The sequence below is a fragment of the Megalobrama amblycephala genome, linkage group LG6, assembly GCF_018812025.1.
Source record: "Megalobrama amblycephala isolate DHTTF-2021 linkage group LG6, ASM1881202v1, whole genome shotgun sequence".
In the NCBI taxonomy this organism is placed as follows: domain Eukaryota; kingdom Metazoa; phylum Chordata; class Actinopteri; order Cypriniformes; family Xenocyprididae; genus Megalobrama; species Megalobrama amblycephala.
The window spans coordinates 40,549,486-40,573,831 of NC_063049.1; the positions used below are offsets into that span (position 1 = coordinate 40,549,486).

Genomic DNA, 24,346 nt, shown 5'->3' on the forward strand with positions numbered 1-24,346 from the left:
TTGTTAAAAGATCACAATCTCGATTCAAACACTTACTTGTTTCATTACAGGATGAAGATGTAGTTGATACAATTGTTATTTGAAGTGTCAGGTTACTTTCAAAAAGTAATCGCTTCCATAGACATCAGTGTTTATATCCCATTTATAAACTTTTATCCCAGTACTTCTGTGATAATATAAATATTTATAACACAGAAATAACGATACTGTTGTAAAGCTTTTTGATACCCAGTGTTGGGGTAATGCATTACAAGTAACTTGAGTTACGTAATCATTACTTTTTCAAGTAACTAGTAAAGTAAGACATTACTTTTTCAATTTACAACAAAATATCTAAGTTACTTTTTCAGATGACTAACGCAAATTACTTTTTTTTACATTTATTGATGACAGCTCTCCTGTCCACATGTTGAGAGAAATAAAGTGCAGAGGTGTTGTGCGCGCTGTGCAGGGTTGCCAGGTCTGAACAACAAAAGTAGCCCAATGGCCAGTCAAAAGTAGCCCAAAAATATAGCCCAATGCGTCTGGGGGATGTTTTGAGGGTGTTGGAGCGCCAAAATCATACATAAGGGGGTGGAAATCAATCTGCAGAAAACATTTTACACATTTTTATTTTAGATTTTATACATTTTTACCCACTGCAACAACTTAGAAGTAGCCCAATTCCACAGGAAAACTGCAGACTTGGCAACACTGGTGCTGTGTGAACATGATGGTTATTGTAGTTCTAGACTAAATGTGAACATGCATTTACTCACTTGCACGAAAACATTCAGTATTCCTCAAAATTAGTAAAAACAGTGAAATACAATCTCAGAATTTTACGCAAACTTGTAATAACTATATTCATGGAATATCACTAATAACTATATTAAGTATACTTTATGTATTTAATCTCACTTTATTAACCAATGTCTTTGCTGCTGACCTTCAGTGATCTAATAATCAAAAATCAAAAAACTTTAGATTAGATTTAGCAATAAGAGTGTTGAACTTCCTTCTCCTGTATTCTATTCTTCTTTAATCCGGAATAGCATCACAGCTGAAAGGTTTGTTTGAGCTGCGCCCTCTACTGTACAAAAAATTGCATTTGCTGCAGCCTGAGGCTTATTCATTTCACGTTTGGTGTGAAAGGGCCTTAACATTTGCCAAAAATATAACTTTTTTTTTGTTGTTATTAAAAAAACAAGCAAGCTCAGCCCAGGTGAGAAAACATAATGCAAAAGTAATGTAACGGATTACTTTTCATAAAAAGTAACACAACTAGTTACTTTTTTAGGGAGTAACGCAATATTGTAATGCATTACTTTTAAAAGTAACTTTCCCCAACACTGTTGATACCTATACATGATAACTGCTTTCTCTGGGTCAGTGGCAGTGCAAACGCAGATTTGAATGTTTCAGTGTGATTTTGTCAAAGGTTTAATAGACACAGGCTAATCGTTGCTATTTAGGAATGAGATTGTGTGGGTGTTTGGATCGAGATCGTGATCTTTTAACGATTAATCGTGCATCTCTAGTAGATAGATCTTTGCTACATATAATAGACTGTAGGGTATGTTTTCCTAGCAAGTGTTTATATAGCTTTGTTTTTCTGATGATTTCTTCTCTATGGAGATCTGGGAGCTCCTGATGGCATCGCCTATGACTGGATCAATAAGAGGATCTATTACAGTGATTACATTAACCAGACCATCAGCTCCATGGCAGTGGATGGATCTCAGAGGACTGTTGTAGCACAGGTGCCTAGACCCAGAGCAATTATGCTCGATCCATGTAGAGGGTGAGTCTCTGATTCAGTAGGCCTGTTATTTAGATGTTTAATGAGCCATTTTTTAATTGAATTTAAATGCATTTCTATTTGGTCAGGTATATGTACTGGACCGACTGGGGAACCAACGCAAAGATAGAACGTGCAACTCTGGGGGGAAACTTCAGGACAGAGATTGTCAACACTAGTCTGGTTTGGCCAAATGGTCTGACACTGGATTATGATGATCAGAGGCTGTACTGGGCAGATGCCAGTTTGTAAGATCTGTATAATATTATTTTCCATATCAAGACACTATTGGCATTATTAACTAGCAATACTCCACCTGCACTGTTTGTGCTACATAATGTTAAGGAAATGTTTATTGGTGTTCTGTCCATGCAGGCAGAAGATAGAGAGGTGCTCACTCACCGGCACTAACCGTGAGGTTATCGTAAGCACCGCCATCTACCCATTTGCAATGACAGTGTACGGTCAGCAGATCTACTGGACGGACTGGAACACACGGAGCATCTACCGTGCAAACAAGCATGACGGGTCGGACCAGAGGGTGATGCTACAGAACCTTCCATCACGGCCCATGGACATCCATGTGCTATCCAACAGCAAACAGCAGCAGTGCAGCAGTCCCTGCGAACAATTCAACGGTGGTTGCAGCCATATTTGCACCCCAGGTAGGTTCATATTTCAAAACATTTTTTTTTTTAAAGCCAGTATGCTCCAAAATAAAAGCTCTGTTCCAAAACCTAGTGAGCTGCATTGCTGTCTACTGAAATTAAACATCATTGGTGACTCATTTAGAACACTCTACATAGGCATTACATTAATTTAACTATTTAAACATATATATATATATATATATATATATATATATATATATATATACACATATACACACATATATACACACACACACACATTGGATTTTTTTAAAATGCATTATCTTGCTGCACTGCATTATGGGACTGTAAAGGATACATGATGCCTTAGAATTTCATTATTTTTGCAACAATCTTTGCATCAGGAGTGCACATTATCCTTCCTACATACTGTATGCAGCTCACTAGGCTTTGGACCAGAGCCTACATCCTTAAAAAAAAAAAAAAAAAAAAAAAAGGCACAATATGTAATTTTTGCCACTAGAGGTCACTTATTCAAAACAAAGGCGTAGCTTGATGACACTGTGAATGAGCGTGGAATCATGGGATTGTTGTCTTCACCTCCACAGCTGATGGAAAGCAATCCGACAGACTCGGGAAGAAATCATGTTCATGGATGAGCTAAAGTATCAAAGTTTTATTAACGTTTTGTGATATGAAGCAGGGCGGGCCGAGAGCCGCGGGAGTCCAGCAGAGCTTTTATTATGCTTATGCTGAAGTCGCCGCTTCTGCTCTTTTCGTTGTGTAAGTGAAGTAACGCAGCACTGTTTTACATGGTTAAAACAATCATAATAAAAATACATTGGAGTGTGTTGAAAGTTGTTATACGTGCGTTCACTCGGTGGCTGCTATACTACACTTGTTGCACACAATATCTAGATCGATATTAGAATGTCTAATTAATAAAAACCGGATGACTTGTGTTGCTAAATGACATGCAATCAATTTAAAAATATATTATATGATGAAAAAAGCTCTTTCTGGTTATGCTATGTTAGCCACTTGACAAAATAGTGTTGTTGTCTCTAAGGCATGGTAAAGACTTGTAGTAAATCAAGAAAACAAGCGATTTAAGCAATAAGACTAACCGCGTTGATCGATATAACAATGATTACTTTTCTGTTGATAAATGTAACAGTTGCTCACCTGTTTAATAAAACATAATATATTAAAGTGTCTTTGGTGTTTCCATGGTTTCTACGAAAGTAAAACTGGAAATCAGGGGTAACACAGATAATGACGCGGTAATGACGTCATTAACAGGCGACAAATTGACACGGTCCGTGTCCTGGTTAAAATTGCTGATTTCTCTGGATTTAAACATTGTTGGAAACATTTGGGATAATGCAAGTACACAAGTCAACAAAATATATAACACTGTTCTAGTGGTTTTGGGATATTTTAACCTAAAAATCTTACATATTGTGCCTTTAAAATTTAATATTTTTAATACACATAAATTGTGAAATTAAGAACTTACTATACAATACAACTCTATTTCCTCCAGGCCCTCAGGGAGCAGAGTGTCAGTGTCCCGCTGAGGGCCGCTGGTATCTGGCCGACAACAAACACTGCATCCCTGACAACGGGACACGCTGCCAGTCGGGTCAGTTTACTTGCATGAATGGCCGCTGCATCCGCGCCCAGTGGAAATGCGACAACGATGATGACTGTGGGGACGGCAGTGATGAACTCGAGAGGGTCTGCGGTGAGATGCATTGCTGCTTACGTATTGTCAGATTGTACTTCAGATCTTTTCAGAATAGAGAATTTTGTGTAAATACAGTTTATTGATTCAGAATATGTGCTTCATATTTGGTGTGTGCACAAATGAGACAGCAATGGTCCCTTTTCACACTTTCAAGGGTGAACTAAACTTAAAATTGGTTATTGGTAATGTTTTACAATCAAATCTCTAAGTTTAAGTCTTCTCGTCACTGTCTGATCATCTCTGTTTGCCGGTGAATGAATTTTCCTCTCCTGCACTGCGGCGCAATCTTTCACTAACATATTTCTTGCTTTTTTCTTACTTGCACAATCTGCTCAAATCTCTTGCTCCAGGATCCAAGAGTCATTTCGTTTTTGGTGTGTATTCTTGCTTACCTCTATTCACGTGTAGATAAAAGCTTTGTTCCAAAACCTTGTGTTCTGCCTACATAGTTAACATGATTATGCTGCCCTTTAAGATACCTTATTTTGGCTAAACTCAAAGGTGATAATGATGAATTCTAGCTGAACAATGACACTATTTTCTTTTTACAGTAGAATTTTGCATAATTTGCATAATTGAATCATTATTTTTCTGCTTATCCCTATAAAGCTGCTTTGAAACTATTGTACAAAGCGCTATAAAAATAAATTTGACTTGACTACTGAATTGTTAGCCTAGCATACTAACGCCAAATTATTATTGAAGTCATTTGCGAGTCAGCAGACACCAAGGTAGCTTACTAGGATTTAGAACAGTCTTAGACTAGATAAAGTTTAATAACCATCTATAAACCCATACTAACCTCTTCTACAATGCACCGCTCTCTTTCTGGCATGCAGTCCCACAAGCAGCAGCATTCATTTCACTCTCAGGTAAACTAAAATAGAGAGATAGAGGAGGTAGGCAGTGAGTTCCAGTAGTTTCTGTTAACGCATTCAGTATTTTCTGCATGTCAACATGATTTTTTTATTATTTGTGCATATCAGCATTTCACACCTGCGAACCCACCGTGTTCACATGTGGAAATGGCCGCTGCGTGCCATATCACTACCGCTGCGATCACTATAATGACTGCGGTGATAACAGCGACGAGACAGGCTGCCTGTTCCGCCTCTGCGACCCCAACAATGAGTTCACCTGCAATAACGGTCGCTGCATTGCACGGGAATATGTCTGCAATGGAATAAACAATTGCTACGACAATGGGACATCAGATGAACAGAATTGCGGTAAGTATAAACAGCCTACCGTTTACAAGCATTTATATGATATGAACGTTTTGTCTCATAAATTAATGGCTTCTCCTTTATGAAACACAGCTGAGAGGACATGCCAGCCAGAGCACACCAAATGCCAGACCACCAACATCTGCATCCCACGCTCGTACCTGTGTGATGGAGATAATGATTGCGGCGACAACAGTGACGAGAGTCCGACACATTGTGGTGAGTTTCCCCGTCCCACGCTCTCCCTCTCTCCTGTGGGGGAACATGGTCGGTTAGGTTCATAAATTCATTAGGTTCATTATATATCGCTGTTGTGAGTTAAAGGATTCATTTACTTCAGAATTCGAAATTTCCTGATCATTTACTCACCCCCATGTCATCCAAGATGTTTATGTCCTTCTTTCTTCAGTCGAAAAGAAATGAAGGTTTTTGAGCAAAACATTCCAGGATTTTTCTCCATATAGTGGACTTCACTGGGGTTCAACGGGTTGAAGGTCCAAATGTCAGTTTCAGTGCAGCTTCAAAGAGCTCTACATGATCCCCGATGAGGACTAAGGGTCTTATCTAGCAAAACGATCGGTCATTTATTTATTTTTTAAATAAAAAATTATATACTTTTTAACCACAAATGCTCATCTTGCACTGCGCCACGCATTACGTAATCACGTTGGAAAGGTCATGCGTGACGTAGGTACCGAACAAGTGTTTTCAAAGCGAACATGCAAAGACTAAGTCTAACAGCCTTTAACAAAAATGTAAAACAATGTCAAAACAATGTTTTCGCCCTACCGCGGTACATCACGCGTGACCTTTCCAACATGATTACGTAATGCGTGGTGCATCGCAGTGCAAGTGCATTTGTGTTTAAAAAGTGTATAATGTTGTATTGAATGCAATAATATAAAAAATTTAAATTATAATAAAATACTAATATTTTAATAATAATAAATTATGAAAATATAATTGTCAAAATGACAAAAATATAATAGTTCTATTTTAGTTAGATGCTACATTACAAGGTAGATAATATGACAAAAAAATGTGACAAATGGAATGTAGTTGTAGTGTAATGTAGCAAATTCACACTTGTCTTGTTTGGTTCGATTCAAACGAACCCTGGTGCAATTGCTCGGTTAGTGTGGTTCATTTGAACATGTGTGAACGCTGCCACCCGAACCCTGGTGCGCACCAAACAAGCAGACCGAGACTGCTGAAAAGATGGGTCTGAACTCTGGTGCGGTTTGAATGATATACGAACGCAACACGGACCAAAGATATGTAAACGAACCAAAAACAGGAAGATGAGACCCTAAAAAGAACAGAATCTTCACGTATGTCGGTTTTTCTCGAGTTTGACCATCACAGGCATCAGACGCGCGTCTCCACGCAGCAGATTTTGACTACTTTACACATTTTATAAGCTCTTCACGAGTTCACAGCTGGCCAAAATACCATCACATGCATGCTACACACACATACACGAGCGTATTTATCTCAGCACACAGCATCGTTTTGGATGTTCGGTAAGTTCCGTCTCAGAATAGGCAATACGTCATAAAATTCAGGTTGTGAATGTATACCAAAGCCTAAAGGTTCGGTATCTTTTGGTTCGGTGATAAAATTGCCAATCTGAATGCTAATCAGACCAGGACTAAATGTTTTTTTTTCTTCTTTGGTCCGGACCAAATGAACCAAACGAACCGAACTACAAGTGTGAACGCACCCTAACATGATCAAGATGCAAAAAGTTCAAAAACAAAAGTATTTACTAAGTAAAACAAACTCAGGCAATCCACAGGAAAGAAGGCAACGTAACAGCATGTAACATAAGACATTACCAGACAACAAACTGAAGGAAATGAGGAACTTAAATACACAGTGATGATTAACTTGAAGACTAACAGGTGTGATCCTTAAATGAGTGTCCATGGCAACTAATAACTGGCGGGAACACAGGAACCAGGTGACTGAAGTTCCAATATGAAAACAAAACAAAGGGAAAATGTGACAAGGAGTAGTAATAATAAGTAAATAAATAAATAATGAATCAATTAATCAACCATCAGAAAAATCTGTATAATCATTTTAGTTGTTTATTTCTGTTTTAGTGTGGAATTAGATGAGTAACTGTTTAACAGCTCAAAATACATTAGAGAATCATTTCCTTTTGCTTTTTGAGCCAAAGTTGTTGCTCAACTTGCCCTTTCTGGAATTTCAGTTAAATTAGTGATCCATGTATGTGAGCGGCTCCATCTGGTGCCGCTGAGGAACAGTTATTTCTGGGCTTTCTGGTTTGATGATTGTTTGTACCCTGTTTTGCATAATGTTTATGACCCATGTCTGCCATCTGAGGCTGACTGATTGATTTAACCTTTATCTGTTTAGTTGACTTTAGTGTTGGTTTATCTCTGACCGACCGTGTTCCTCACTCCTCAGCCACATCTACATGTTCCCAAAACGAGTTTCGCTGTTCGAGCGGACGCTGTATTCCCGGCCACTGGTACTGTGATGGTGGTACAGACTGTAATGATGGTTCTGATGAGCCCACGACCTGCAGTAAGTACTAAACATAACAATATACACTTGAATGGCAAATATATATGCCGGTATATTTTTTTATATGATGAATATCCAGCATATGTGGAAAAAAGTTCATTTTGGACTCTGTTTGAACCACTTTACTGGTGGAAACTGCGAGTATAAAGCTGTGTTTATCAAAGGAAACCTTTGGCCATGTTTCTGGGTGGCGTGTTAATGATAGGTATCCTGCCTAATTGGTTACCATGGTGATAGAGGGAATTGAAGTTGTAGGGAAATGATGTTGCCCCCCACCCCTATTGTTACGCTCCACTGAAGATGCATTCAGTTAAAAAGTGGAAAGATGAGGCTGATGTTGTGTGCAAGAAACTGGTTCAGTTGGCAGAAACAGAACTAAAATGTACTGTAGTAATTCAGACCAGCATGTTTGTGGCAATTTGCTGAGTCTGAGAGCTTCTTATCCAGTGGTTCTACTCGTATGTAGTGTATATGTTATGACCATACAAATGCAAGTTTTTATTTATGATGTTTAGATCTTTACGTCAAAACAGATTTGCTTTATAATTTTGTTTGCTTTCATTTATTCAGTAGCCTATATATGTGAATCAGAAAGAACTGAAGTGATATATCGGTGATTCTTGCTATGCAATGCATTTTCATGTCCCAAAAATAGATTTTTTATTTCTTATTTTTTATTTCTTTATTTATTTTTATAAAAAAAATGATATATTTTATAATATTTTCTAAAATATTATTGCAATTTAGAATAAATATTTTTAAATAAATACATTTTAAAATGTAATTTATTCCTGTGATGCAAAGCTGAATTTTCAGCATCATTACTCCAGTCTTCAGTGTCACATGACAGAAATCATGCTAATTTGCTGCATTTCGTCTTATTATTATTAATGTTGAAAACAGTTGTGCTGCTTAATATTTTTGTGGAAACCGAAAAATACTTTTTTTTCAGGATTCTTTGATGAATAGAAAGTTCAAAACAACAGCATCTATTTGAGATTACATTATAAATGTCTTTACTGTGACTTTTGATCAATTTAACACATCCTTGCTGAATAAAAGTATTAATATTTTCTTTTTGACGCCAAACTCTAAATGGTAATGTGTTAGATAATTTTCATTTATCACAGTTAAGTGAATATAGGGTTGAATTTTAAATTATTTCACTACTTTGGTGTGGGTGTTGCCATTTTTGGGATGTCCAAGATATTAAGATTTTTTTTTTCAAGCCAAAGTGTTTCAACTATAATTTATAGGTTTTTGTTTGTTTGTTTGTTTGTTTTACAATACAAGGGCATATCTTAAAGTCTGATATATGGAAATATAAGTATTATAAACTAAAACGTGCTACTTTACAGGCAAGCCCAATAACATCAAATAACTAGAAGCTACAATAATGTGAAAAAGGTTAGCTTTTCCGAATGACACTTCAGTGGTATCTGAAGTGCCTTTAACTGTCTGTTGTGTTTGGGTGTGTGTCTATGATGCCAGTGCTCAGTCCAGCCCTCTATTGTGTGTCACATTCCTCCAAAGTGACGTTCAGCAGAAAAGCCCTCACACACACACTGGCCCTTCCTTTGACATTCTCTGCCCCCTCCTCTCACACACACTGCCCCATCCTCTCGCTTTTGTCCCCGTTAATCACAGCACCCCTCGGTGCCTTTTGTTCAAGCAGGACACTGGAGAGAGGAATGCTTATTCTCTCCCAGAATTCCTCTGCCTGTGGAATCCAAGCACTCAGCCACGTTTCTGGCTGTTCAGGATGGGATTTAATGGTTAAATGGATTACGTAGGCCGCATGTTCCTTAGTTCCCTCTGAGGTCAAAGTGAGACATGGCCCTCGGGCAGGTCGCTCTTCTGCTGCTTCTTGATCCGTGGCTCACTGCGGTGTGTCTGACCCCTACAGCCACCCTGGTGAGGACCTGCAACTCTGAGCAGTTCCGCTGCGATGACGGAAGGTGCATCGCTTCGTCCTGGATCTGCGATGGAGACAACGACTGCGGGGACATGAGCGACGAGGACGAGAGACACAACTGTGGTCAGTATTGCTCGGTTCAAACCTGAATTCGATTCCACTCCCCCTCTCTTACTGGTACAGGTCTCATTTCACATTGTACTTTTGCTATAATGTATTATTAAAACGTTTGTCCCTTTGGATTTACCACCAAAGCTTTACACACAGAACAGCTGCAGAGTTATTGCAAAAGAGGCAAGAATGTAAATTATTATATTATTATATTTTTTTAATATATATATGTATATATATATATATATATATATATATATATATATATATATATATATATATGTATATGTGTGTAATAATATAATATAATAATTTACAATATATTTATAACATTCTTGCATCTCTTGTGACTGTTTGTGTATAATAAACACAAACACACACGAGATGCAAGAATGTATTATGTATGTGTGTAAATATATATACTATATATAAATAATAAATTAGTGTTTACAATTAAATTAATACATTGCATTATATATATATATATATATATATATAAAATGTATAATATACATTTATATACATTTTTATACATTTATAATATATATAAATTAATATATATATAAATGTAATGTATTAACTTATTTGTAAACACTAATTTATTTATTTATTTATTTATTAATAAATAATGAAGATCTTATTTTAATAATGAAATGTATTAATGTAGTCCACATGAAAAATATTGTTTAATATTGTCTAAATTACTCTCACTTCATCTGCCATCTTGGATGAACTTTTTTCATTTTTTTTTTTTATTATTCTTAGTTATGAACCCCAGACCACCTGTTCAATCACAGCAAACAAACTAAACAAGTTACTTCAAAATAATGTTTTTTTTTATTATTACTTTTTATGTTTCATTTATTTTAATTTCAGTTTTAGTTTTTATTTATTTGCAGTTAGTAATTTTAGTGCTTAATTTTAAACAAATTTTAGTCAGTTGCCAAGTAAACATTTCTGTTTTATTTATATATCCTAATTATTGTTAATGTAATTCATTTTTCCAGGAGCTCATTGCTTCTACCTTCAGTTAAACTGCTAACAGTGATTGTAAATTAATTGCCTAAATTATTACATTATTAGTTAACTGCATTCTTTAAATTGTAATGCTGACATGCATTCTCTGTAAAGCTGCTTTGAAACGATATGTATCGTGAAAAGCGCTATACAGATAAATGTGAATTGAATTGAATTTTATTTTAGCTTCATTTTTGTTGCTGCAGCCATTTGCGTTAAAAATAACCGTTATATTAATATTAAATTATGCAAAGGAAAAACACACACATCACTCGGTTTCTCTGGCGAACTTGAACCTCTTTTTTCCCCACATATATCCATTTATTTATAACCGGTCATACACACATGATGCAGTATGAGGGCACACCCATTACAAACATTAACATTTAGTTAACATTAACAGTAATATCCCTGCTTGGGTCAGTGCCAAATGTTCTCATACACCTTTATTGTTTCTTACTTGACTTTTTGGCTACATTATGTCTTCTTGTATCTTCTCTCTTCTCTAGTCCTTCCTCTCTGCACCTTTTTTCCTCCTCCTTTTTGTTCTCTCGTCTCCGTCAGTGTAGTAGGGTGCTGGTGGTTGGATGGCTGAGGTCTGAAGCCTCTGTGTAAGGAGTCTGCATTCCTAATTTCTCCTGCCTCACTCACTGCTTTGTGAGAGTCTTAGCTGGCTGCTCTCGCTGGATCAGCTCTTAAACTCTCTCTGTTCTCTCCAGTTCTCCAGAGGTTGCTCTTTCATAGCTGATGAGTAATTTTAATGGAGTTCTCAGTCAAAAAAGTCTCAAAAATGTCCATAGGAGAAGTAAAAATAGACACAAATGAGATAATTGTTGACATACAGTAAGAGTAAAGGATTGAATGTGGATGGCATAGTTAATAGATCAATAATATAGAAGAATCCTTTGCTTTGGAACCTGAGATGCCCTAAAATGCTGTCAAGGTAGGCAGCTCCCAAGGTTTGGCTACAGAACCGTAATGGAATTCCAAGCTACACTATGTATTTACAGATTTATTACGTCGATTTGAACATAAATGTTGTACAAAATTGTATAATTTTTTAATTCTGGCCTCTTTTTTTGTCTCAAAACACACAGCCAATCGCACCTGCTCTCCTCAAGAGTTCACCTGTATAAATAACAGGCCTCCTCAGAGGAAGTGTATCCCGCGGGACTGGGTGTGTGATGGAGACGCCGACTGTTCGGACGCATACGATGAGCACCAGAACTGCACTCGAAGGTCCTGTTCCGCCAACGAGTTTGCCTGCAACAACGGCCTCTGCATCCGCAACTCCTACAGGTTAGGATTGCATTTAAAGGCTGCAGATATATTGTAAGAGAAGCAAAGAATGCAGTCTCCTCATAGGCAATTTATGTGTAGACAAGCCACTTTGAGAAGCTTATAGGAAGAGACAAATATTGTTTTTTATTTATGATGCAGATTTTTTAATGTTTAAATTTCTGATAACTAATATGCAGAACAGATTTTTAAATATTGTTCTATTTTTTTGACGCCATAACTGCATCTCCATTAAACTACAATTATTATTATTATTATTATTATTATAATCATCATGAATAATAATAATCATAATAATCATAATAAATATAGAAAATGCATTGTATTATAATTGGAATTAATTTTATTTATTATTTAAATATAATTATGTAATTTAAAAATACATAAAAATGTAATTTACATACATTGATATAATAATAATAATAATAATAATAATATAATACATATAAAAATGCATAGTATTTAAATTTCTAATTTTTTTTTAGTATTTTTTAAATAATTTTTTTATTTATTAAATTTTTTATGAAAGAGGAATTTTTCAATACCAACCATTTGATCCTCTTTTTTTTATATATGTTTATAATGAATTTACAGTGTTTTTACAAGGCTTACTTGATGAAAACATTGTTTTGGTTCCAATAAAAACATCGGTTCCAATTGGTTCCAATAATAAACAGCAGTTTCTCTCATAAATCCCTGCTGTGCGTTTTGTGTCTACTAGGTGTGACCGTCGTAATGATTGTGGAGACAGCAGTGATGAACAGGGCTGCACCTATCAGCCATGCCAACAACACCAGTTCACCTGTCAGAACGGGCGCTGCATCTCGCGGGATTTCGTCTGTGATGGGGACAACGACTGCGGGGATGAATCTGATGAGCTGGATCACCTGTGCAGGACTCCAGCGCCCACCTGCCTACCTGGAAACTTCCGGTGTGACAACGGGAACTGCGTGCCGCTCAGCGAGGTGTGTGACAGGAATGATGACTGCAACGACAACAGTGACGAGAAAGGCTGTGGTAAGCACTGTGTCATGTGACCACTTGTGAATAGATTTCATTTAGGGGACTGGCTCTTGTTTCCAGTGGTGGACAGTAACAAAGTCTTTTTTTTTCATCTTTTTTTTTTTCTTTGTTGTACTTTAAAACATTTTGAAGTATCTATACTTTATCAGAGTATTTTTATTTTGGGAAACTTTTACTTTTACTTCACTACATTCCAAAGCATCATATTGTACTTTTCACTCCACTACATTTCATAAAATCATTAATTAATTCACACTGAAGAAATCGTCAGCTGCTCCGAGAGGTGATAGTGATGTCAGATTTGTGAATGAACTGATTCTTTTCAGTGAACTTGTTGAATTGCTTCGCAAAACACATTGAATAATTCATTTGTGACTGATCTGATTGCAGCTTTTGAAGGTTTCGTCTCAATCGGACTAACGGTTTCTAAGATATTTGCGCATGTTGTTTAAACGCTAAATCACAATGTTGCACTAACCACAAGGCGAAACCTAACCATGTACCAAACAATGTTTGGTATTGTTGGACTCGGCAAGGATTCAGGAATCCAAGAAGTGGACTCCCGTGAATATACATCCATAATAATTTTTTCACCACTAGGTGGTGCTGGTCCGAAACTTCTCAGACTCCTTCAGAGCATTGTGCCGATGACCCATACCAAGTTTCGTAAAGATCCATTCATGCGATCAGGAAATACAGCATTTTACTACAAAATTCACAATGGCCGACGCCAAAAATAGCCGATATGGGAAAATTGGATATCATTTGACTTGGCATAATGCCCCGAATCTAACAAGACCACTATGATTTTTGGACAAACCATTTAGAAGTTATAAGCAAATATAGCCACTTCATATCTCCAGACCAGTAGGTGGTGCTGCGCCGAAATGCAGATTGTAACCTCAGGTCATGATTGTGATGACATGTACCAAATTTGGTCTGAATACGAAAAAGCATTGAGGAGATAGAGCCTTACGTCTATTTTCGCAAGCTCTACGCAAAATTCGTTTGCACGTTTTTTGAAAAATCTAATCAGTTTAACAAATCAACTTGAATTCCACAACTTTTTGTCGGCATGGTCTGAAGATGATCTGGTTCAATTTTCGTGAAAATTGGAGCAACGGCTTATGAGGAGTTAGAAAAAGTAGGTTTTCTGGAAAATTATAAATGCCGGGAATATTTTCATGATGGAAAATGATATCATATGGTGCAATTGAATCATCTTGAGCCAAGGAATCAGATGAAAAAATTTGACGAAACAAAGAATTTTGTTTCTAGCCCTTACGGTTCAAAAGTTATTAACATAAACATGAGTGCAAATTTGGACAGTTGGTGGCGCTAGAAGGATTGAGATAGAGACTCCAAATTTGCTATGGAGACAATTCAGACTGTCCTCTACCTGTGTGCCAAATTTCATAAGTTTTCCACAAGCTGTTCTATGGCCCGCCATAGACTTCCAGAGCTGAAAAAGAAGAAACAGAAGAATAAGAATAAGAATGCCAATGGATACAATAGGTGCCTACGCACCTGCAGTGCTTGGCCCCTAAATATATTCAAATAGAAAACAGTCCTTTTAAATTGTAATAATATCTCACAATATTACAGTTTTTACTGTATTTTTGATCAAATAAATGCAGCTTTGGTGAGCATAATAGACTTTTTTATTGTTTCAGGCATCAATGAGTGCACAGACCCGTCCATGCACCACTGCGACCACAACTGCACCGACACGCCCACCAGCTTCATCTGCACCTGTCGTCCCGGTTACCGTCTCATGTCCGATAACAAAACATGCGACGATGTGGACGAGTGCTCCGTCACGCCCAGCGTGTGCAGTCAGGTGTGCGAGAACACCATGGGCTCGTACGTGTGCAAGTGCGCGCCAGGCTTCCTCCGTGAACCCGATGGCCGCAGCTGCAGGCAAAACAGCAACATCACCCCGTACCTGATCTTCAGCAATCGCTACTATCTGCGCAATCTTTCTACGGATGGCGAGGCCTATTCGCTCATTCTGCAAGGCCTCAGCAGCGTGGTCGCTCTGGACTTCGATCGCGTGGACAAACGCTTGTACTGGATTGACGTGAGCCGGAGGGTGCTGGAGCGGATGTTCTTTAACGGAACTGGCCGAGAAGCTGTGGTGAACGGGGTTTTGCATGGAGAAGGCCTGGCGGTCGACTGGGTCGGGAGGAAGCTGTACTGGGTCGACAGCTTTCTCGACTGCATGAAAGTGTCGGAGCTGGATGGGCGGTTTGTGAGGAAGTTAGCAGAACACTGTGTGGATGTTAATAACACGTACTGCTTTGAGAATCCCAGAGCTATTGTGCTGCATCCGAAGTTTGGGTGAGTGTACCAATGATTTAAGGAATTTTCAGAGCTATGGAAAAATAACTGCGACCGTGTGCACATTGCAAAATTTTAGTTGTAAAACATAAATACAGGAGTGAGTCGCCTAAATCTGTAGTTGCCAACTGGTGCATTCTGATAGGATTGTGGGGGGAAAAAAATGCTAAACGCAACCAGTGAACTATAACCAACTATAAAACCATGTGTAGTCAAGATTAGTCTTGTCAAAAGTACCGACTTCGGTACCAAGTCGGTACTGAAATTTATGTCTCTGATTGGCCATTATGTTCACGCACTCAACAGATATGTCTGTGATGATTGGCTAGAATGATCAACGCTTCAAAAACATGATGTAAATAGACATCTTTGACTTTGACGCTCTTCACCAAACGCTTACACAGATACACACTGGAGCATTTGAAAGCAGGTGGAGATATTATGGATCCGCTGATAGATGCCTGTTTTCAAACGCTCTCATGTGTATCTGTGTAAGCGTTCTGTCTATTTACAACATGTTTTTGAAGCATTGATCATTGTAGCCAATCACAGACAAATCTGTTGAGCGTGTGAACACAACGGCCAATCAGAGGTATTTGAGAATCCGTTCAAAAGCTTGCATTTTGGTGCAAATAAATGTATCATTTGGCATGTATATTATATATATATGAAGAGTTTGGTTCCTAAACGCCATTTTAAAAAAAATGAGTTTCTGCCAAAATCAGTATTGTATCTGGTCGGTATTGAAAAGTCATTTATTAATTTTGCACAAAATTGCGATATCCGTTGTGTTATTCTGCCATGTTTCCTCCCCTTTTTTCCAAAACACGACAAACGACAGTCTTCCTTCTCTGCAGAACGCTATATATCCGCTCAACCAATCACAGCGCACCATTCCACGCACTGTAAACAGTAATGGCGGCGCTCTGAATACAGCCGGCTTCCTAGTTTTCCTTATCTACTTTGTACTTTGTAATCAACAAAAACAGAAAAATTAATAATTTTGACGGCAGTGATGAACCTGTGGTGGTTTCTGCGGTTGTGAGTCAGGAGGAAGAAAAATGCCGGTGGCATTCATTTTGGGAGCAACGACTGATTGTAGGCTATTTTTAGTCAAATGCCTGTATATATGATTAGTATTGACAAAGTTCAGAGGCTGTCATACAGTATATGTGAAACAACTTAATTTGTTGTGTAATTTCAATATGAAAAATAACTTTTATATTGATGGATTAATTGCATTTTTAAAAAAAAATGTGTCATGGATTTATTGCGTTTTGGGGGGAAAATAATCAGTTTTTATAATAAACCTTTTAAAATCAAAATGTAGATTTTAATTTTTAATGTTTTTATAACCAAAAGATGCTATGTGAAAGTTTGAAACAGAAAATAGTGGTTCCCTTTTATGGGAGCTGTCGATACGTCATATGACGTAGCGTCTCGTTCCCTTATTCAGGGAACCAGGGTTACACAAGTAACCCGAGACGTTTTCATCTTGCCACTTTCTTGGTAAAGAAAACACTTTTTATTCAAATATATATATATTTATATGAGAGAGAGAGTATAATATAACAAGTCTATAGTATTTAAAAGGATAATAAACTTGAACCACACTAAAAACTAAATCAAATAATTGATTAATTTAGATGTAATAGATATTGTGCCAATATACAGTGCACCTACTGTTAACAATAAACAGTTGTTTAGTTTGGTTCTGTACAAACTACTTTGTGTTATTTAAAATTTGTTTTGAATTTTTCAGGAGTGAGTTTGGTTGTAGAATTCAGGTGTGATTTCTGTGATGAACAGTGGCCTGTTGCATGAATCTAGTTGAACAAACTCAGAGTTTCAGAGTAGTTTTGGAGTTGATAAATCCAACCTGGTTTAGATCAGGATCAACTGTTGCACAACGCTCGGTATAAACTTTCTCTGTCAACTCAGGTTTAATCCAGAATTTGCAAACGCATGCACCTGAAAGTGTGACACGTGCGGCCAACAGCCAATCACACGAAACAAGGAGAACGTCAGCTTGATTCACTTCTCGCGAGAGAGCCGCGCAATTCACTTCTCTTCTGAAGATTAAAAGATCGTTATGAAAAATATGAAATTAAACACATTTACAAAGCAGGAATAAACACTGATGCAGTGAAAGTTTGAGAAGGCAGCTGAAAGAAAATATCTGACTATATCAATGCATGTGAATCAAACAAATAGACCAAATAATTAATATAGTTTCACAAAGAGCTCAAAAGAATACATGTAAGCTTAATCTGTTTAAAAGCTTTATATATTATGCATGTATTTTATTTATTTTAATTTAAAAGCAAAGTTTAATATTGTCAATTAATATTATAGGCCTAATTATATGAATATGCATGAATTATTCAGAATTTTAATTTATTTAATATAAATATAATGAATAATTAACAGCAAATGTTGAGCAATTTTGTCTGTAAAATGTTTTCACTATAAACCGATTTAATTTGGAGCGAGAGATACAGGGGGTGTGTCTTTATTGCATCAGATACATGTCACTTTACTCACAGCTGATTTGGGTTTGTGATCTCTAACTCAGAATAAAATCTGCTCCGGAGCAGGTTAGCCGTGTAGCGTAAGTTACCATAGCAATAAACCCCGCTAAAACCAATCCACCTTCATAAACCAGAAAAAACAAAGTTTGCTCAAACTAATCTTGAACTTACCTGGGAAGCAACTGAAACCGGCTTTGTGCAACAGAACAGGATTAAGCTCTTAAAAGTGTTTTTAACTTGTATGTGACCTTTACATTGTTGGAATCTGTTTTAGCTTCTGTATCAAATGTCATCTTTGTGCAGATACGTGTACTGGACTGATTGGGGAGACAAAGCCTTCATTGGACGTGTTGGAATGGATGGAAATAACAAGTCGGCCATCATCACTACTAAGATTGAGTGGCCCAACGGTCTCACTATTGACTATACCAATGACAAGCTCTACTGGTCTGATGCTCACCTCAACTACATCGAGTAAGGCATTCTCGTGTTTATATCATGCCCATGAGAGCATATGAGTCTTACTTCCAGGGTTATTGTCCTTGGAATAACTTGACGGCACTGCTCTATGGTGACATTAGGGGCTTTCGCACCGGAGGAACCTGCTCATAGTTCCTAGAACTAATGGTGGAAGTACACGCTTTTTGGCATGTTCACACCACAGGAACTGGGAATGATTTTAGTTCTAGGAACGCCTTTTGGGGGGACTAAATTAGCTCCTACTTCAGAGTAGGGTCTAAACAACAGAACTATCAGTGACGTAAGTGTACGATGATTGGCTGAACAAACGCAAAACACCGCCATTTAAAAAAAGAGCTGTCTACACACACAGTTTATAGCCTATATATTTACTCTACAAACATGGAAAACAATGATAGATGGACCTCTCAACCTTACGCTACGGAGAAAATCCAGCGCAACTTTGAGGGGACCAAGCAAAACACGATTATGTATTTCTGCTCAGCTTGTGATATTGGGCATCAACCACATGGCAAACGCTAATACTTTTTCATATGCTGTTTACTGTCTTTTTATAACAATTCTAGCAAATAACGTATTAGACAGGACTGTTAAACGGATCATAAACTAATGAAGACAGAAAATTGGAACACTGTGTGCTCAGGCTCTGGTGTTCTCTTCGCCTTCAAAATAAAAGTCACAACAAAAATCGCAGCTTACGTCACTTCAGAGTTCCTAATGGCGGTGCGAATGCAAACAGGAAAATGGCCATAGGGGAACATTTAGTTCTTGGGAACCACCCTGGTGCAAAAAAAATATTTTTCAAAGTTGTAAACAAAACAAAGAAAATTGAAGCATGTTTTAGTAGAAAACACGTTTTCAGTGTTTCTACTTTAACAGTTCACATTTAATTCATAGAATTTCTGAGTGAAAATTGTTTCTAAGGCTTTTTTTTTTTCAGTGCATTGGTAGTTGTAGCTTGAATAATTTCTTTGACAAGTTTAGAAAGCAAATACCTTATTAAAAATGTATGTGCAGGTCAGAGAACATGATTAATTATGCAGGTTTTTTTTTTTTTGCATTATTTTTAACACAAAATTATCATGTTAAACAGACATCCCTATTGTTAAAATGTTTCTTTCTCCTCAGATTTTCTGATCTGGACGGGCATCACAGGCACACTGTGTACGACGGTGTCCTGCCGCATCCTTTTGCCATCACGGTGTTCGAGGAAACCGTGTACTGGACAGACTGGAACACACGCACGGTGGAGAAGGGCAACAAATACAACGGCTCCGGACGGGAAGCACTCGTCAACACCACCCACAGACCGTTCGACATTCACGTGTGCCATCCCTACCGCCAGCCCATAGGTGAGCCCGGGACAGCGTAACCCGAGCGGGATGCAGTCGCAGGCGTCCCTCTTCTATTACGGTCATTATCTCACGTCAGATCGCTATCACTTCCTTTAAACGTCCGCAGAGGCACTTAAGGGTCTTTGCCAATATTTACACAGTCCGACACAATGCCGCCAGTCTCTGCTCGCCTGTCTTTTCTCTGGGACAGGAAAGACTAAACTCTTTATCATTGCTTTAATGGCCAGGACAGGTAGTTTAAACTCTTTATCTGTGGGCTTCTTTAGAAAGAGGAGCTACAGCTACATGATGTGGAGCCACTTCCTGGTTCTTTGTAAGAGGATACAGTCTAACTCAGTGGTTTTCCACTGACTCTCCGGATTTTACTTTAAGTGTGAAGACGCAATTGAATACTACATTTGTTTATCGTACAAAAGTAAATAAAGATGTCCTGAAATGTTTTTAAAGTATGAACTTTATCCAATATTTGAAATTAGAATAATATTAATTTACAATATTCTTAAAATTATTCCTGTGATTATATGTTTGGTTATACATATCATGTTTTTCTTTTTGATTCTAAGCTGCTTCTTTTTTTTTTTCTTTTTTTTTTTTTTACGTATGATTGCTCCTATTATTCAACACTTTTTTTTATTGGTTTTTGTATGAATAATAGAAAATAATAGTAAGAATATCATAAATTAATATTTGTTTTAATTGCAACATTGAATGCATTTCAAACATTGAATGTTTAATTAAAAATCAAGCACTGAAATGTTGTTTGAAATTAAAATAAATATTAATTAAATAAATATTAATATAAATATTACTATTATTATTAATATTACTAGTCTATTATTCATACATACATTATTCTTTATTATTCACACAAAAGTAAATAAAAATGTCATTAAAATCCAACATTGTAATTTATTCAGTGTGTGAAATTAAAATAAATATTAATATATAATATTCTTGCAATTATTCTTATGCTTATGTTTAGTCAAGTATTATTTTTTTATTCATACAAAAGTAAATAAATATGTCATTAAAATCCAACATTGTAATTTATTCAGTGTTTGAAATGAAAATAAATATTAATTTATAATATTCTTATATTTATTCTTATGATTATGTTTAGTCAATTATTATTTGCATTTATTTTAATATTTATTTATTTTTTATTTAGTTGTGTTTTTTATTCTAAAGACGTTTATTTTACTTTTGTACAAATAATAGGCATAATCGTAATAGAAAAATATAATTGTAATATTTTTAATATTTTACTATTATTTCAATTGTAAATGCTGAATACATTTCAAACATTAAATAAATGTCAGTGTTTGATTTTAAGGACATTTTTACTTTTTTTATGTATGGAATACATAATCGTAGGAATATTATAAACATATATTTATTTTATTTGCAAACATTGAATGCATTTCAAACATTGAATATTTCCTTAAAAATCAAACACTGAAATGTATTCAGAGTTTAAAAATCAACTAAACATTATATATTTAGTTAATTGCTATTTGCATTTATTTTATCATTTGTTTATTTATTATTCTTATGTTTTATTTATTTTTTTATTCTAAGAACCGTTTCTAGTTTGTCTGAATAAAATCAAATAATCATTAGAAAAATGTATTTTTATTTTAATTGCAAACATTGAGTAATAATTGTCTATGATTCAGGACAAACCTGCAACCCATTTTTGTTCTTGACCCATCAGCATAGAGCCACAGATATAACTCTCACTATATCTTTCCCCTGTAGTGACGAATCCTTGTGCGGTCAATAACGGAGGCTGTTCTCACCTGTGTCTTCTGCGAGCGGGGGGTCAAGGTTATACCTGCGAGTGCCCAGACCATTTCCTTACCGTGCAGATAGGGGGCGTGGCACGCTGTCTGCCCATGTGTTCCAGCACGCAGTACAGATGTGCAAACAACGAACGGTTAGTTCATCCTTGCCACTTTGTACATCTGCTTTCATTTCAGGCTCTGTTCTAAAACCTAATGAGCTGACTTGATGTATACTGCCTACATAGGCAGCTGCCTTTAAGGGAGCATCCAAAGTAAAATGGAATCTTTTATTTTGTCTCTCACTAAAGCTGTATCCCTATTTGGTGGAAGTGTGATGGTCAGCGAGACTGTAGAGATGGCTCTGATGAACCCTCCACGTGTCCCGTTCGGCATTGCAGACTGGGCCAGTTCCAGTGTAATGACGGAAACTGCACCAGCCCACACTTCCTGTGTAACTCTAATCAGGACTGTCCCGATGGCTCGGATGAGGACACAGTGCTGTGTGGTATGGAACAAACCAATATCATGTCAATAGCCCCTTTTACACATTTAGTCTTTACTGGTAAATTACCGTTAAGAGATCATGTGTGAATAGGACCTTTTCAAAAATACCACTTCTGGCAGTTTACTGGTATGAGAAGTTGTAACATTACCAGTAAATTACCTGTGTGTGAACAAACAATGAAGATTGCCAGTATGAGCACTTGCGAAGTCTGATCGTACTGATGCAAGAAGTCTGCTTTGGGCCAATCAAAGTTCTTATGGAGATGACGTGATTACTCCGCGCTGTTTACAGTAAGTTCTGCTGCTTTTTAATAGTTTTTCGATGTAAATATGCACTAGATTGACATCTTTGACCACATCTTGCAGCTTTTTCAGCGTGTCCTGCTCGAGACCCTGCCATCTTTTCCATTCATTATTGCTGATGCAGTGCTCTGCAGTCGTCTCGTTTTTAAGAGCAAAAATGTGTTCTGCTTAATCATCTCCTTATTATGAAAGCTTGTTTCCGCCACGGAATGAAACCATTTAAAAGATAATTACAACTTTTTATCTCGCAATTCTGTCTTTTTTCTCGCAATTCTGACTTTTTTCTTGCAATTCTGACTTTTTTTCTCACAATTGAGTATATATCTCACAATTCTGACATTTTCTCGCAATTCTGACTTTTTCTCGCAATTGTGAGAATATATCTCGCAATTCTGACTTTTTTTTCTCGCAATTGAGTATATCTCACAATTCTGACATTTTCTCGCAATTCTGACTTTTTCTCGCAATTGTGAGTATATATCTCGCAATTCTGACTTTTTTTCTCGCAATTGAGTATATCTCACAATTCTGACATTTTCTCGCAATTCTGACTTTTTTCTCGCAATTCTGACATTTTCTCGCAATTCTGACTTTTTCTCACAATTCTGACATTTTCTCGCAATTCTGACTTTTTATCGCAATTGTGAGTATATATCTCGCAATTCTGACTTTTTTCTCGCAATTGAGTATATCTCACAATTCTGACATTTTCTCGCAATTCTGACTTTTTCTCGCAATTCTGACATTTTCTCGCAATTCTGACTTTTTCTCGCAATTGAGTATATATCTCTTTTTCTCGCAATTGTGAGTATATATCTCTCAATTCTGACATTTTCTCGCAATTCTGACTTTTTCTCGCAATTGTTTTCTCGAGTTTTTCTCGCATATATATATCTCACAATTCTGACATTTTCTCGCAATTCTGACTTTTTCTCACAATTCTGACATTTTCTCGCAATTCTGACTTTTTCTCGCAATTGAGTATATATCTCACAATTCTGACTTTTTCTCACAATTCTGACATTTTCTCGCAATTCTGACTTTTTCTCGCAATTGAGTATATATCTCACAATTCTGACTTTTTCTCACAATTCTGACATTTTCTCGCAATTCTGACTTTTTCTCGCAATTGAGTATATATCTCACAATTCTGACTTTTTCTCGCAATTGAGTATATATCTCACAATTCTGACTTTTTCTCACAATTCTGACATTTTCTCGCAATTCTGACTTTTTCTCGCAATTGAGTATATATCTCGCAATTCTGACATTTTCTCGCAATTCTGACTTTTTCTCGCAATTGAGTATATATCTCGCAATTCTGACATTTTCTCACAATTCTGACTTTTTTTCTCGCAATTGAGTATATATCTCGCAATTCTGACATTTTCTTACAATTCTGACTTTTTTTCTCGCAATTGAGTATATATCTCACATTTCTCACTTCTTTTCTCAAAATTGTAAGACAAGCTCGTAATCACGAATTATAAAATCCAACTCTGAGGGGAAAAAAGACTGACTTTTCCCTCAGAATTGTGAGTTTATATCACGCAATTCTGAGAAAAAAGTCAGAGTTGCAAGATGTAAACTTGCAATTGCGAGAAAAAAAGTCAGAATTGTGAGATATAAATTTGCAATTTTTTTTTATTTTGTATTCAGTGGCTGAAACAAGCTTCCATACCTTACACCTGTCACTCAAATGTCAAAAAATGTCAAATTGAATAAATAGTAAAACTAAAGCACTTCTCCTCATGCGGGCGA

The 24,346-nt window shown here is 36.6% G+C and overlaps 1 protein-coding gene across 1 annotated transcript in view; it reads left to right on the plus strand.

Moving 5' to 3' along the window:
* lrp2a (low density lipoprotein receptor-related protein 2a) overlaps positions 1 to 24,346 on the plus strand; it is a 117,128-nt gene that overhangs the window by 65,715 nt on the left and 27,067 nt on the right. The window contains 15 exon segments of the mRNA XM_048194618.1: positions 1,618 to 1,783; positions 1,870 to 2,028; positions 2,156 to 2,445; positions 3,938 to 4,138; positions 5,128 to 5,370; positions 5,461 to 5,586; positions 7,804 to 7,923; positions 9,830 to 9,961; positions 12,064 to 12,265; positions 12,987 to 13,282; positions 14,962 to 15,628; positions 18,463 to 18,633; positions 19,768 to 19,991; positions 21,753 to 21,930; positions 22,087 to 22,283. Coding sequence (XP_048050575.1) covers positions 1,618 to 1,783; positions 1,870 to 2,028; positions 2,156 to 2,445; positions 3,938 to 4,138; positions 5,128 to 5,370; positions 5,461 to 5,586; positions 7,804 to 7,923; positions 9,830 to 9,961; positions 12,064 to 12,265; positions 12,987 to 13,282; positions 14,962 to 15,628; positions 18,463 to 18,633; positions 19,768 to 19,991; positions 21,753 to 21,930; positions 22,087 to 22,283 — 3,372 coding nt within the window.